The 14,067-nt window shown below is 42.1% G+C and overlaps 1 protein-coding gene across 21 annotated transcripts in view; it reads left to right on the forward strand.

Annotated features, from left to right (window-relative positions):
• The window catches only part of BICD1 (BICD cargo adaptor 1), a 127,622-nt gene that overhangs the window by 91,996 nt on the left and 21,559 nt on the right, over positions 1 to 14,067 (forward strand). For 3 of the 21 annotated variants that reach the window (XM_079992317.1, XM_079992310.1, XM_079992302.1), the window contains exons 8-9: positions 988 to 1,195; positions 11,779 to 12,133. In XM_079992317.1, the coding sequence (XP_079848443.1) occupies positions 988 to 1,195; positions 11,779 to 12,133 (563 nt within the window). Of the gene's footprint in view, positions 1 to 987; positions 1,306 to 2,524; positions 2,725 to 5,414; positions 5,526 to 11,760; positions 12,134 to 13,781; positions 13,888 to 14,067 lie in introns of those variants that run through there. The other 18 variants (XM_079992307.1, XM_079992309.1, XM_079992312.1 and 15 more) reach the window with 14 other exon arrangements.

Below are 14,067 nucleotides of genomic sequence, written 5' to 3' on the forward strand. Positions count from 1 at the left end.
TATTTAGTTTGATTGTTCTTTCTTTCTGAGCTTCACTGGAGAGTTTCAGTTCTTTTCAAATGCAGTCCATGTAGCAGTTAATATATAAAGCAGTGGTTCTTTTATATTAACAAATTTGCCATTAATAAAGCATTTAGACAGTTGGGAACAAAAAAAAAATCAGTTATTGATAAGCATCAAAGTCCACTTAAGTGCAGAACATTGTGACTTTTTGAGTGCTTGGCTTGTACTGAAATGAGAGTTCCTGTAAGCAAAGAAGCTCTGCTTTCAGTATAATTAAATATGCTTCCCTCCAGCTGATTACTAATACTATGACATAATGTCTTGGCTCTGTTAGGAATATTTCTACTTGAAATGTCCTGGGGTCATGTCCATTTTTTATTTACATTGCAATATACATTACATTAATTTAATTTCCTTAAGCAAGTCCCACCACACCTTCCACCTTTCCAGCAGATCAGATAAATGTTAGTAGCAGCATATATAAGTTTCAGGGCAAGTAAGAAATGGGAAACTGAGGAAATAGTTTTCTTCAATGTCTTAGGCCTATCCACACTTGTGCTTGTTGCATGATTTCAAGCCGTGGGACTGAGAGGGTTTTTCACTCAAATTGGTTTTGTTCAGTGGGTTTCTTGAAGCCTTTTGCTTGGCTGACCATTTTTGATTGCATATTGTTTTGTTTTTCTCACTCATTGAATTGAGAATAATTCAGGGCAGGTCCATGTTAGAAATGTCTTATGGCCCATTGACTCAGGCAAATTTAGTACCTTTTTCTGTCATGGAAAAGCATTAAATTGGCCCAGACTGCACATAAATATAGCCAGCAGGCAGCAACATTGGTTACTTTAGACATAGTTTTTCCACCTGCCATGATAACAGGTAATGGCTACATTCTTTATATGTAGCTGGTTCTTGCTGACATTTCTCCATGAGGGACATTCACATAATCTGGAAGACACTTCTCCCTCCCTCTGTCTCTCTCCCCAGGTGTGATGAATACGTAACACAGTTGGATGAGATGCAGAGGCAATTGGCGGCTGCAGAAGATGAGAAGAAGACCTTAAACTCTTTGCTGCGGATGGCTATCCAGCAAAAGCTCGCCCTCACCCAGCGTCTGGAAGACTTAGAGTTTGATCATGAGCAGTCCCGGCGGAGCAAAGGCAAACTTGGAAAGAGCAAGATCGGCAGCCCTAAAGTAAGTGAGGAGGCATCAGCCACCGTGCCAACCATAGACACTTTCCTCCTGCATAGTCAGGGCCCACAGCAACCAAACATACTGGTCAGCAGTGGCACTCAGAGGAAAAGGTATGCATGCAGTCGTCTTTATAGTACAGTGCAGTGGCCTGACTTGAATTAAGGTCATTCACTGAATTGCAAATAATGAATATATTTTGGCTGGGGTCATTGAGAGATGGGGCTGTGTGAAGAAGCGACGTTTCAAAATGTGAAGCCTGGCTAGTAATTCCATCTGCCCATAATATTTTTTTCTTCCTTTTGATATAGTCATAGATCATATTCTGTCAGCATTTCAGCATATTCTGTATGTTTTGAATGTATCTGCTTAATATATAGCAAAAATATACCTCTGGATGGGGCGGGGTGAAGTGGAGGGGCATGTCTAAGAGGCATATCCACACCCAGAGGGAAATGATCCTCTGATAAACTAAGGTGCTTATAAACTTTCCCTTTTCTCTTCATTATTGAAATGTGGGCAAGGAATGTGATTACCCTGATGTGTTTCTCAACACCTGTGTTAAAATGAATAAATGTTCAATAGCAGATGACTTTTATTCAAACCCAGAAACAAACGCTAGTGGTTTGCAGAGTTGCATATAGTTCTGTGGCTGTCCCACCAATAGGGGGAGGGAGGTCAAGGAGAAGATGGTGGACAAAAGGTCCCCCCACTTTGTGGGAACAACTTCCACAAACAGTATCTAAACAAGATTCCCCCCCCCCCCCCCGTTCAGAGACTTTTAGGGCAAACTTTCATTGTCTGTGTACTACATGTTCAGCATAAATGTTAAATGCAGATATTATAAATGAAGTGGAAAATATGCATGATGCCTAAATAATAATTAAAAACCTAAATTGGGGGATGAGAATTGGATGAGGGGGCCGGCACAAGATGTGACCCACCAAGCCACACCACCACCATGTATTATGGCCTCAGATTCTTGACAACACTGAAGAAGAGCTCCAAGCAAGCAGCAAAACGAGATTTTATTGACCCTATGGTGGGCCATTGTACATGGCAGGTGATCTATGCTCAGCTTGATGGGTCATGTTGAGCAGCTTGTATTTTCTCTTTCTAAATTTTATAAGTGAAGCTTCCCTTTATAGGAAATACGTTTTCCTGTGGGGTGGCAGCAATGATAGGGGTGGTGACAACATGCTGGTTTGCTTTGTGGAGGGTGGTGGTGGTGGGGAAAGGAATGTGATAATGTCATTCAAGGAGCCATGGCTCAGTAATTAAAGTAAAAACTCTTTTGTTTTCGTATGTATTTTTTCTTGGATCTCCTGCAAGACTATTCTCACCTTCCCCTTGTGATCAGAGCCATCCCAGGACTTCAGGGACCCACCTACTGCCTTTATTAAGAACCCCCCCTGATCACACCTCCACAGAATCATTTCTTCTGAGGGGCCCCCCTTCCATGGCCTCCATGAATGAATTCTTCTATGGGCACCGTCTCAGCAAGGAAAAAAGGTTAACCGTGGCCATCCCAGGTAAACATTTTTTCCTTGGGTGCATGTAGTGCAAAATGATTAGCTGAGTATAGGGGGAATCCCCGCCAAACACTGCACATGCAATTTTTAATTAGGGCACATTCTTCCGTCTTTTATAGATTTGCATCTTTAGTCTGCCCCAGACTACTCCTACATGATAATCAGTGAAACTGTGATTGGAAGATTTCATCCGAAGTGCCCTCTGCTCATTTCAAGCAAAATTCTCAGTGGGTCACATTTCCCTCTGGCCCAGGTCAGATAGTCAATCAAGGCTTCAGAAGCAATGCTTTATGAAGCCAGGAAGGCGAGTCTGTGTCAAATACTCTTCCCTTGCCCCCTCCCCTTTGTGCACTGACTTGGGTGCAAAGATCCTGGCTTGTATTAAGCCAGAGCTCCTCTTATACCTGAGCAAGGAAATTCTGGTATGTTAACTAACTAACTAACCATCCCTGTTTGTTAAGCCAGAATTCCCATGGTTGGATGTAGCAGGGAACTCAGACTTACTATAAGGTGGGAGAAGAGAAGCAAGGGGAGCAGTGCTGGGACCCAATGGTCATTCACAGCTTCATAATGCATAGATTATGGAGCCTTGAATGATTGCCTGAACTGGGTCATGTTACTGTAGTCAAGATGATAATTTCAACTGGAGTTCTGTTAGTGCCTTGGTTGAGTTTGATCCAGTGTTTCATTTGAAGCCATTTGATGAAATAATAAACTGGTGAAATGAAACAGCTATGATGACTTGGTTGAACAGTATATTATAATGTATCTCTCAACAGATAGATGCATATATTCAGAGCTAACATGTTGCCTTTTCTTACCATGTGCCAGTTGTGTTTACCCTGCAAGGTACTGATAACATAATTCAAAGAAACCTTCCAAGTGCAGGGGAACTTCTGAATGGTGTGAAATTTTAGGAAAAGTTAGAAGAAAGATAAAACATTATTGAGTTTTGACACAATGTGCACAACCTAACAGAGGTAATTTCAGTGGTTTAGCTGCTTAACTGTGTTGGGTTGAGGCCAGGACTTGAACATTTACCCTGGATTTACCACTAGTGTTCCTTTCACGCCCTTGTATGTTGCTTACTGACAGTTTGGCCAACTGGAAACAACATGGAAACAACATGGAAACATTAAGCCTACACAGCGCTGTGTAATGAGAGGCACTTGCAGGTTAAAAGCTCTCGGTGGTATCCAACAAAGTAGTTCTGTTAGTGCAAGGATTTCTTCTTGCAATATGGAACTTCCCTTCCTTCTTTTCTCCCCAGATCTTGCCCCCTCTCCAGATCTGCTCAGGAGGTCTGGGGGAGCTCCCAGAGCAGAATTGGGGCATGCAGGGAAAGGAGAGGAGAGGGATAAGTTCCATTGCACAGCCAAAAGTCCTTGCAGTAGCAGAAATACATAGCTGGATAGTGCCCTTCATCTGCAACCTTGTGTTACTGTTGTAGATGGAATAGCTTGTTTACATATACTGTAGGAAATGGCATTTTTCACAAAGAAAGTATTTGAAATAGTATCCTGTGGAATTGAAGTCTGTTTCCTGGAGAACCATAATGATTACTTAGAATCATTATGTGAAAGTTGAGGGGGGAAATACATAAAGCAATGCCATGCCTCCTATTAGTAAAAGGAGAGTAGCTTTGTTTTTCAGTCTGAAACCAGCTATAGTGGGCCTGTTGATATACATTCTGGGGTGCAAAACTCATCTTATAATGTGGCTTCTGATCACCCTTGGCTGCTTCTACAAAATCATCTCTAAGCTCAGAAGCATGGAAGAATAGCCTCCAAAGCTTCAGAGAAGCAAAGGCTTTATTGTTAGAGGAGGAGTACAGTAGTTTCCACTGTAACAAAATCACAGACTTAAATAAAGCAAATGTATTTGTCAGAAATTTCAAAAACATTTTAGGTCAGCTCCCTGACCCAGTGCTTGTGATTTATGTGGTAATAATGTGTAAAGGACAGCAAGATATTTGTAAATCTTGAAGCAGTTTTTTCTACAAGCCAAACCAAATTTTCACCAGAAAGATTTAGGAAGCATCTGATTAACTATAAAAACAAAGCATATTGATAACCAGTGTAGGTGTGGCTGAGGACAGGGGCGTTCACCCAAGACCTGCCCCTAACACCCTCGCTCCCCCCTCTAGTCTAAATGGAGCTTCTACTCAATTTATTTGACTGCAAGTAGAACCCTCTGTGTGACTGGGGACTCTGATGAAGCAGGGACCTGAACTGCACAGAGTTATTCTGTTTGCGTTCAAACATTCACAGATAGAAGTCCCATGTAAGTGGGAGACCAAGCAGTGGGGATGGGGTGATGTGCATATGGATGCTGGGGGTGGGGCTTTTGTGCACACCCTGCCCCTGTTCCCAGGTTGCCTGAACACACCTTAAGATACAATAGATTGAGCAGAGACCTCCTTTTTAGGGTACAGCTCACCATCTAAATTCTGCTAGAAAACTAGTTGTTGGTTCTGGTTGCCTAGGGCAGTGTTATATATGGCAAATTATGTCAGATTGATTACTTCAGCTATACACTGGACTTAGGCATGTCGCAAAAATGGCAGGCCAGGATATCACAGTAACGAATTGTGAGAGGCAATCAGAATAAAGTCATTTCCATTCTTGCCTTCATGTCTCCCCTGTACCCTGCTTATTACTTATAACCGCCTCTTTTCTACCTCTCAAAAGTTCTGGCACCAGTGGAACGTTGCAAAAGGCAGGACATCCTTCATGAGGAGCACTTGAGAGGAATTTTCATGGATTTTGCATCTAGGCCCAGTACATGTTACCAAATACAAGGTGGGGGTACTTTTGGTCATTATGCGTAGTTCCTCCACCACTGATAATTACACTGTTGGAATGTGCTAAAGTTGATCCAGATCTGACATGCTTTTGGTGGAAATGATCTGATGTATTTTTAATTCTTTTAAACGGAAGAGTTCTTTTAAATGAAAAAGTTCCTCTTTCCAGCCCCATTGCCCTTCCAATAATACGAACTTGCACTCTGCCTTTTGACTTAGATACTTCATTATCATCTATTAGAAGAAATGTTTATCTTTTTTTATTTGTCTTTTAACTGCAACTCCAAAAGAGCCTTACTTAGAGTAGGCTCATTTACATTAATGGTCATGACTAACTTAGATCTATTAATTTCAATGGGTCTACTGTAAGGAAAAATTACTTGAATACAACCCATTGTAAAAACAGAAATATAAATTTTCTAATAAAACCAGTAGACACTTAACTAAAAATGAAGACGACACACCCAGACTTTTTGTTATCACCAAACAAAAATAAGTTTGCTTCTAGAATGTAGGCTCAGGCTCAGACAGGTTTCTGGGGGACTCTTGCGAGAGCTCCCACTGAAAATACCTTCTTAAGCACTTTATGTTCTGAATTAGAAATATACAAGGTAACTTCCGATACCGGCAGATTTTTCCTGCTCTTTTTCTAGTTACACGTAAGAGCAGATAGAAAAGTGAATGAAAGTAGCAGGAGTGACATCCTTGTTCCTTCATGCCAGAAAAGGTGCTTGTAAGCAACAGCAGTTCTCTCATTTTATAGAGTGTAGAGCAGTATGAGACAGAAAGGAGGGCAGTCACAGGTGCTTCTAGTATCTGTTGGAGCCAACAGTCAGTCAGAGAGTTTAAAACATGTGAAGTTCAATTCAGGAAGCATATCTTATTGAGATTATTAATATTGTGCATGTGGAAGCTGCTGGATGAACAAAAACTGACTCTTGTATTGAAATAAAAATTCTCCAGTCTAAAAATATGGTTCAAAAGCTTTACACACAGGACTTAATTTCAAAATAACTTTAAACAATAAAAATTACATTCAGTTAGTTCCGTATTTCTTATACTGGTCTCAGCATAAGGCATAATAGATTACAAATAACTTGTTTTCTGTGCTAAAATCAAAGCTCTGTCTCTTCTCCAATGCAGCCTCAGGCTGTTTGCTGGAAACGGAGAGAAAACACATCTGTTCTCTTCAGTAGCTTAGAACAAAAAGACACTGCACCCAACATGGATGCCTACCAGATTATCATATGCATAGATCTGAAATACTTTCATGTGACTGTGATCTCTTTCATGTGACTGTGAGCTAAACACCTTGTGACTGAGCCACAAATATAGTCCCATGATACACCTCCATTACAACTCCTAACCTGGTAGGCCGTTCTTCAACTTGGAAATTTCCTGCCATGTTTCACAATATACAGTACACGCGGCTGCTGCTACTACTAATTTTATTATTTATACCCCGCTGACTGGCTTGCCCCAGCCACTCTGGGCGGCTTCCAACTTAGATATAAAAAATGAATTAACACACTATAGACATACCAGTTTATGGGATGTGTCTCTGTACAGTGCCAGTCACATGTATTAGGGCCAAGCTACATGTTACGTTCTTTCAGGTCAGCTCCTGCCCCCTGGTTCAAAAAAAATACTAATTCAATCTTCTCCCATCCCAGCTGCCATTTGACCCCGAAGGTGCTGTATGCTGACATATGCACAATCCTATTATATGTACTTAGAAGTACATCCTACCGTGTTCTGTGAGGCTTACTGCCTTGTAAGTTCAGCCTTCATTTTTTGAGAAAATGCATTTCTAGATCTTTCAACAACAACCAACCACCAGTGTGTCATGGGAATGAGTTAAAATTGAATATCATAATTCACACCATGCAGAACTATAGTACTGCAGAACTATAGTCCATAATTCAGTTTAATTTTATTTTTTACAATGATTTTTAACCAAATAATGTCTCAAACCTAAAAATATAACTGGAAGAAGAGTTAATATAACTACAAGAAAAGGAAAAGGGTCTAGTATTAGTGTTTAGTTACTCTTCTTTCTTCCATTTATGAATTTTACTGAAAGGTCTTTTTAAAAAATTGAAAGTCCTTTTTAAACTATGTGCAGTTTCTTAAATAAAAATGCTGCATCTTTTAGGTCTGGTGCATCAGATACAGTTGGCGGAATCCATCTGATGCATATTTTTGTAATATATTCTTAGGCAGCAGGTGCTGACTTGCTTGGTGCTATGTTTTGAAATACCATTTCACACATTTTAAAAGAATATTTAAAATGTTTGGTACTGCATGGAATTAGATTTTTGTTTTATTTGAAGTGCTAGAGGTGCAGTGGCACATCAAAGTAACTGAAAGTGCAATCCTATATGCTTGCTATGCCAGGAAAGAGGATATGCTGCTGCTGCATTGGTGGAACAGCTGCCATATCCTAAGCATGCTAACTCTGGGAGGGGAGGGGAAAACACACAAAATACAAAAATGGTACAAAAACAACAGGCATATCCCCAGTGCTCCTAGAAACATGACCAGTGTCAACCAGGAAGAGGTGAGCCAGCAACAATGGCAATATGTTTTCCATGCATGAAGGGAACAAAGCCATGTTGCCATGGCCCCAACATGGAAGAAGCACAGAGAATAAGTTAGTGTCCACAGATACAGCCAGAGAAATTCTGTGCTGTGGTCCTCAAAGCAGACAGAAACACACCCAGGAGTTCACTGGTTTAATTCCACACAAAGAGCAAATCATTAACTTCACCCCATCCTCATCCCAAGTGGAGGAAAGAAATAAAACTACCAGACTCCAAATCCTTGAAATGAAATATGTTGTAGGTGTGACACATATTGAAATAAATTATTTCTCAAGAGCAGGATTTGCTATAGCATTTCATGAACTTGGTAATAATTGCTGCCAAAATAGAACAAAAAGTGTAAGGCTTGGACTAAACTTAATTGCAAGCCCTTGGTTTCCTCTTTGTTTTGTTTTGCCTTTGCCTGCCAGTGGTGCTTTCCTGTTTTTGTGCTTGGTATTCTGCAAAGTTGGAACAAGCATGCTCTAATTCAAATCCACACAGATTTCCGCCCCCCTTGTTCCTGGTGGGCATCATTTAATGAAAATGTGATGGCCAGTACAATTGCGTAGACACACCAACAAAGGTTCACTTGCTTCCTGGGGCAGTAGCTCAATACCCCAATGAAAATACATTTACATACAGCTTACACACACCGTATTGGTGGGAAGGTCCAGGATAGCATAGAGGGAGGCAGGTGGGCAAGTGGGCAACGAGCATTCAGCTCATGCGCATTTTGCCAAGGAAGTGCTCCGCCTAAGCTAGGAACCACACAGGAGCATGCTTCCTTTCCCTTCCACCAATGGGTTTCAGGGGAGTGAAGCATAGGATGTGGAGCCAAATGTACACATTGCTGCATAAGGGCAGGTGGTTATAGCACACTTACCTTTGGCACACAGAAAGACATATGTCGTGATCCATTGTGAGGCCCGTGCCCAAGAGAGGGCAACTGCCCAAGCAAGATGGAGTTCCATAAGCTTGGGTTTTGGAATAGACAGGAAACTCCAGTGCTAACAGACCCACATATGTATCTGGGGGGGTTCCATCGGTATACTTTTCCATGGCAGAGGCACATCGTGTGTTCTATTAGCATAGTGGGGTTTTGCCAAATCATAAAGCTGCTTAGCCAGAGGATGTTGAGTACCAGATTGCACTCTTGAAGCTTCATCGGAAAATACCATAGTCCTGGTTGTTTTGTACGTTGGGGAATTGTATAATATTGTCTGTTGCATTCTTCGGCCTCCCTGTATTTTCACTGAACTTGATTACATCTCTTCTTTCAGTTGAAAAATCAGCTTTAGATGGATCAGATTTAAATCATGTGATGTTTTAAAAGCTAAAAAAAAAATACTTAGGAGGACATTTAAAAATAAAATGTTTTTTTGAAAGTGCTCCAGATCTGAGAGCCAATATCCTTTTCTATGGATGTTTATGCTGGAGTTCAGTTGTCACTGGAAGAGATGCTCCAAAGAAGATGACACTAAATAAGCATTGATCATTCCTAGCACACTGTGAAGTGCTGTTGTAATGGTTCTAGGGGTTGCTCGTGCGTAAACCAGCGCCACACCTGGCTGGGTAGCCTGAGTGAACCTTTTCTGACCTGACAGCCACTTGCCCGTGGCTGTCTCAATCGCTGGCAGTATCCGTCAGTGGGCGTTTCTTGAACTTCTTCCAGCAAAGAAGTTCTTTGACTCCAAGTCTCCGCCTACTCTCCCTGCGCGGAAGTCTTCTGCGCAGGGAGGGTGTGGGCAGTGGAGGACCCTTACTCTCCCTGCTGGTCCCCGGTGAGGAGTCATGGGACGCCTCACCGATTCCCCCATCTGCCCCCCTTCTCCACTGGTGCTACGCTGATTCCCTTCCCCAGAAGATGGGCTGCCTCTCCCCATCCCGGGACGCTCTCTGGAATCCCTCTGGAGCCCGCTCTCTCCCTCTGGCCCTGATGGCAGTTCCCTGACAGCTGTACTTAACAAATATTTCATATTTATTTGCTGGGACTGACTTAGTAATACTTGTGTGTGCTCCAAATGTTCTAAAGGCATCAATGGGAAAGAAGGTGAAAACCTATTGTTCCTTCCTTTCATTTAACAATAAATTTGGGAAGTGTTCCAAAACAAGATGGCTTTAGTGAGTAGGTTTCTTCTCCCCATCCTTACACCCAGTGTAAGGGTGCAATTGTATGCTTTAAAGATCTGTTTCATCTGTGACATTTTTTGTATCTGGAAAACAGCTCCATTTTAGAACCTTTCTAGCCACATGAGAGTTTGACAGTTTGTGCTGATGTTTTCAAAACCAGAGGCTGCACAGTTAGGACTTCTGCTAGTCAGAGAATAACCTTTTTTCCATCAGTTTCTTAGCCTTATGTTCTTAAAAAGTATCCCCATCCCTACTTATTTATGAGCCCTACTTATTTATGAGTTATTTATGAGTTTCACTTCCAAAGAAAGAAATAAAAAGCACATATTTCCTGTGCATATTCCAAATTACTCATTTTTTTAAAGTGAGGAGGATACAACAGAACAAAGCATGGAAGTAATTTTATGTTCCCACCTAATATCATAATCCACCTGATAGTTAATTTGCACAAACCCCACTGGAATGAATGCAACCTGTACAAAAACATAGCATTTCTTCCAATAGAGCTCATGCAGGAGAAGTTCCCATCTAGAATCAAGGGCTTTATTTATTCACAGCACATACAGAATTCTGTGCTCCTCTCATCTCTGGTCCAGTTTAGCCCCCCTGAGAACCCCATGCATATCTAGGGCTCAAAAACCATACAGCACAACTGCTGTGCTACAATAGTTGGTAGGATACTGGATGGAATTCAGTGTTGCACTCTTATTAACCTTCCATCTGCACAAGCATTCCAGCTTGCCAGGTGGAATAATTGCCTGTCTCCTTCCCCTGCTTGTTGCTCTGGGGTTCTTCTGAATCCCCCCCAGCCTATTTCAAGGGGTAGGAGAGCAGAGGGGTAGGAGGGTAAAGCCACATTAATAATAAAAATACTAATTTTATTATTTATACCCCACCCATCTGACTGAGTTTCCCCAGCAACTCTGGGTGGCTTACAGCTGAAGGCCTTGCACCAAAATGCCACTGGTGGGGTGTGTTAGGTGAATTCCATCCCATACAGTGGTGCCCCGCAAGACGAACGCCTCGCAAGACGAAAAACCCGCTAGACGAAAGGGTTTTCCGTTTTTTGAGGCGCTTCGCAAGACGAATTTCCCTATGGGCTTGCTTCGCAAGACGAAAACATCTTGCGAGTCTTGCGAGTTTTCCCCCTCCCCCCCCCTTTTTCTAAGCCGCTAAACTGCTAATAGCGCTAATCCGCTAAGCCGTCAATGGGCTTGCTTCGCAAGACGAAAAAACCGCTAGACGAAGAGACTCGCGGAACGGATTCTTTTCGTCTTGCGAGACACCACTGTATTTCTTATTGCAGCTGATCAAGCTGTTATCAATTCAGATTGGAATCTTCCAGTTCAGGGGAGCGGGGAGAGATTCAAACTGGTATTGTATTTAGCTCAGGTTTAGTTCCTGAGATTATTTAAATGACTATTCCTACAATGTTGTTTTGAATGCATTTCCATTGTTTATCAATAATCTATGCAAAGATGAAAGGGTTAAATCCTATACTTTAAATTTATGGGCAAGTGTCAACCACTGTTTCAGCTCAGCGCAGTCACTTCTTCCCTGAAATACCGTAGTGGGGCTGATCTGGAGCAGCTATATGTTTTGGCACCTGCTGCTGATGTCAGATGTGGAGGCCAAGGACTCAGAGACCAACCTGAAGACTGGCGAAGAGATGAGGAACAGCAGACTGGTGTGAACGGGGAGACAGATTCACCAAGAAGCAGCCAGTTGAAAAGGCCAGAATCCAGAGAGGGAACAGGGGAAGAGAGGCTGTCCGCACAGGATAGAGCAAAAGACACATCACGAAGGAGAGAGAGTTGCACCGAAAAGGGAGAGACTGCAGACGCTTTGGAAAGAGCCAGGCAAGGTCAGAGAGGACAGCTCCAGGAAGGAGGTAGGGTCAAAGGAACTGGGAGAAAAAAGACTGAGGGAGGGGAGAGATGTGAGCCTATTGAAAAGGGGAGAGGGCATACTAGAGGAAGAGAAAAGCCCAGGGGGGAGTATAAAGTCAATGGCCAGTGGGGAAAATATACAGGCCTACTAAGAATCTATGATTAGAAGCCAGCTGGAATTGACATAGGACTTGCACCATATGGAGGGTCACGTTCCTCAACCCTTAAACAAGGATTAGTGCCATGGTCAAAGGGAGCAGCAGGCTTTGGGCACAGCTTGGTTAGTGGAGCATCAGAAAAGAGGCATTACATAGGAGCACGCAAAGCTCAGCCTCACAGCAGCGAGATCTTGTCACTTACACTAAATCATAGTTCAATGCAGGAATGGGGAACCTTTTTCAGCCTCAGGTCCACACTCACTTTTGGGCAATGTTGCAGGTGACAAGTACCAGTATCTGATGGGGCCAGATACAAAAGTGGGAGGAGAAATGCATGCAAATTTACTTTTGTGCAGTAGGCTAGTTTCTACCCAAACATTTATCTGTCTTCCATTTATGCAAGAAACAGACGTTATCGGAGGCAGAAACACTTGGTTTGAAGCAAAGGCAGTAGAGGTGTGTGGCTTGGGAGGCGGAGCAGGCTGCAGAGAATCCTAGGACCAAAGAGATAAGCTTGGTGGACCACATTCGCATAGAGTTCTGAGATTCCCAACAATTGGTTTAGTGCAAACTCTTCCAGTGGAACAAGCGGATGTATGATGTCTTCTGCAGAAGTACGATCTATGTGTTTGGTTCTTAATTTACGGAACGTTGCAAGATTGTGGTGGTACATTTTCAGTTATCCAATTGGCTTGTTGGCCTTTCATAAGGGACCATCTCCATGGACTGCTCCACGTAACTTACAGTGTCCAGAATCTAAAGGACTGCACAATAACTTCCACATGTCCAACTGTGAAACAATAGTCCCATGCTACAGAATTGCTGTTTTAATGTTTTTCTGATTATTCAAGAGAGTACAATGACTCATACAAAAATGACTCGTGTTTTAGAGTGTGTTGGCATAGGCAGGTTGCTGAACCATTACTCAAGATCCATTGGTTCTCTGACCTACAAACTTGGATTAGCATATCTAATCCCTTCTTGTACAAATCAAAGGAAGCTTTTATTGCAGTTCCCTCTATGGACATTTGTCATAACAATAGCTAACGGCTGCTGAGGAAATTAAGGAAATGTTCCACAGTTGTTTGTGACATGGCATGGATGTGTGTGTAAATCAAGAAAGAAAAGTTTAAAAGTCCCTCCAGGTGCTGTGTATTCAAATCCTCTTGGATTCTGGTCAATAAATGAAGGATAATTGTGGTGATAAACCACAGATCCCATTTTTTAAAAATATCTATATTTAAAAATTCAGTAATTCTTCTGAAAACAATAATGGCCAAATGAAGGGGGTGGGGAACACTACCAGGCTTTGGCTTTCTGTAGAGTATGGTTTAATATGCAAATAGTAACTTGATTCTTGTAGCAAAAAAAGAGAAAAAAAAGAAGAAAAATCCTTCCAGTAGTACCTTAGAGACCAACTAAGTTTGTCATTGGTATGAGCTTTCGTGTGCATGCACACTTCTTCAGATTCTTGTAGTCTGGTGTTTCCTAGGTATGATCCCATCTCTCCCACACATCATTTTGAAATGAATTGCAAGCAATTCTGTTTGAACATTAGAGCAACCAAATGCGTACCAATGCAGATGGATGAAAATTATTATCAGGCAAATTGCAACCCTTTTGTATTCTACATCCAACCAATTCATTCTATGCTGCTCTGAAATGAAAACAGATGCTTCTTATAGAACAGGGATGGGGAAAACTGTTGCCCTGCAGATGACTGGACTACAGTGACCACTGGCTGTGTTGGCCGGGGCTGATCCAAGATGGAATCTAAC

Source organism: Podarcis cretensis, assembly GCF_951804945.1.
Source record: "Podarcis cretensis genome assembly, chromosome: 10".
NCBI lineage: Eukaryota > Metazoa > Chordata > Lepidosauria > Squamata > Lacertidae > Podarcis > Podarcis cretensis.